At 42.3% G+C, this 660-nt stretch overlaps 2 protein-coding genes across 2 annotated transcripts in view; both read right to left on the reverse strand.

The window, feature by feature from the left end:
- LACBIDRAFT_327975 (uncharacterized protein) overlaps positions 1-161 on the reverse strand; it is a gene marked incomplete at both ends in the record, with an annotated part of 946 nt that extends 785 nt beyond the window's left edge. Inside the window, 2 exons of the mRNA XM_001881955.1 lie at positions 18-48; positions 99-161. Of these exons, the coding sequence (XP_001881990.1) occupies positions 18-48; positions 99-161 (94 nt within the window). The remainder of the gene's footprint in view (positions 1-17; positions 49-98) is intronic.
- Positions 162-173: 12 nt separating this feature from the next.
- On the reverse strand, positions 174-341 carry LACBIDRAFT_298685 (uncharacterized protein; the record flags this gene model as incomplete). The annotated part of the gene is made up of 1 exon (XM_001881956.1): positions 174-341. One exon carries the CDS (start codon positions 339-341, stop codon positions 174-176), a length of 168 nt encoding a protein of 55 aa, XP_001881991.1.
- Between the last annotated feature and the right edge of the window lie 319 nt (positions 342-660).

Consider the following 660-nt stretch of genomic DNA (forward strand, 5'->3'; position numbering starts at 1 on the left):
TTTCTGACTTCTCTTACGACTGTACTGGGCAAACCACTCTCTAATATCCTACAAGTCCATCAGGAATCAATTAGAGGGCCTCTGGAAAAAGTACTTACTTTTTTAACAGCTGATCTTTCTTCCTTCTTGAATGATTTTCCATTGGGGAGTATGTTGAGCATGTCTTGCAAAACTCAAGAAAATATCTCAGCACGAGCAGTGTTGTTGGCGTCTCTGTACTCCTCCCGATGTTTTTCCAATAGAGCACTTTCTTCATTGGTCCAATGCCTCCCGGACCCATGGTGCTTGGTTTGACTGGAAAGTGGGGCAGATGGTTCAGGGGATTGAGAATGAGTACTCATAATGATATAATTAATGGTATTTGGGAGCAAAGAGGTAGATGGAAAATGGTAGTCAGGAGCAGAGAGGGAGAACAACTCATGCCAAATACAATGAACAAACAATCACCCCTGATTCGGGAAAGGGAATTACTTTATATATCATCTATCAAAAATATACATAACTGATCGGCACGGAAGATCGAACACGAAACGGAAAAGAACAGACCTTAATAACCTTAAATAGCTTAAATAGCGGAACAGTTATGATCACATCACAGCAGTACTTTACCCTCCCCCATGAGTTCTGGCGGACTCCAGCGGACTCCCATAGAATGTCGGA

Source organism: Laccaria bicolor, genomic scaffold (assembly GCF_000143565.1).
Source record: "Laccaria bicolor S238N-H82 LACBIscaffold_14 genomic scaffold, whole genome shotgun sequence".
Classification (NCBI taxonomy): domain Eukaryota; kingdom Fungi; phylum Basidiomycota; class Agaricomycetes; order Agaricales; family Hydnangiaceae; genus Laccaria; species Laccaria bicolor.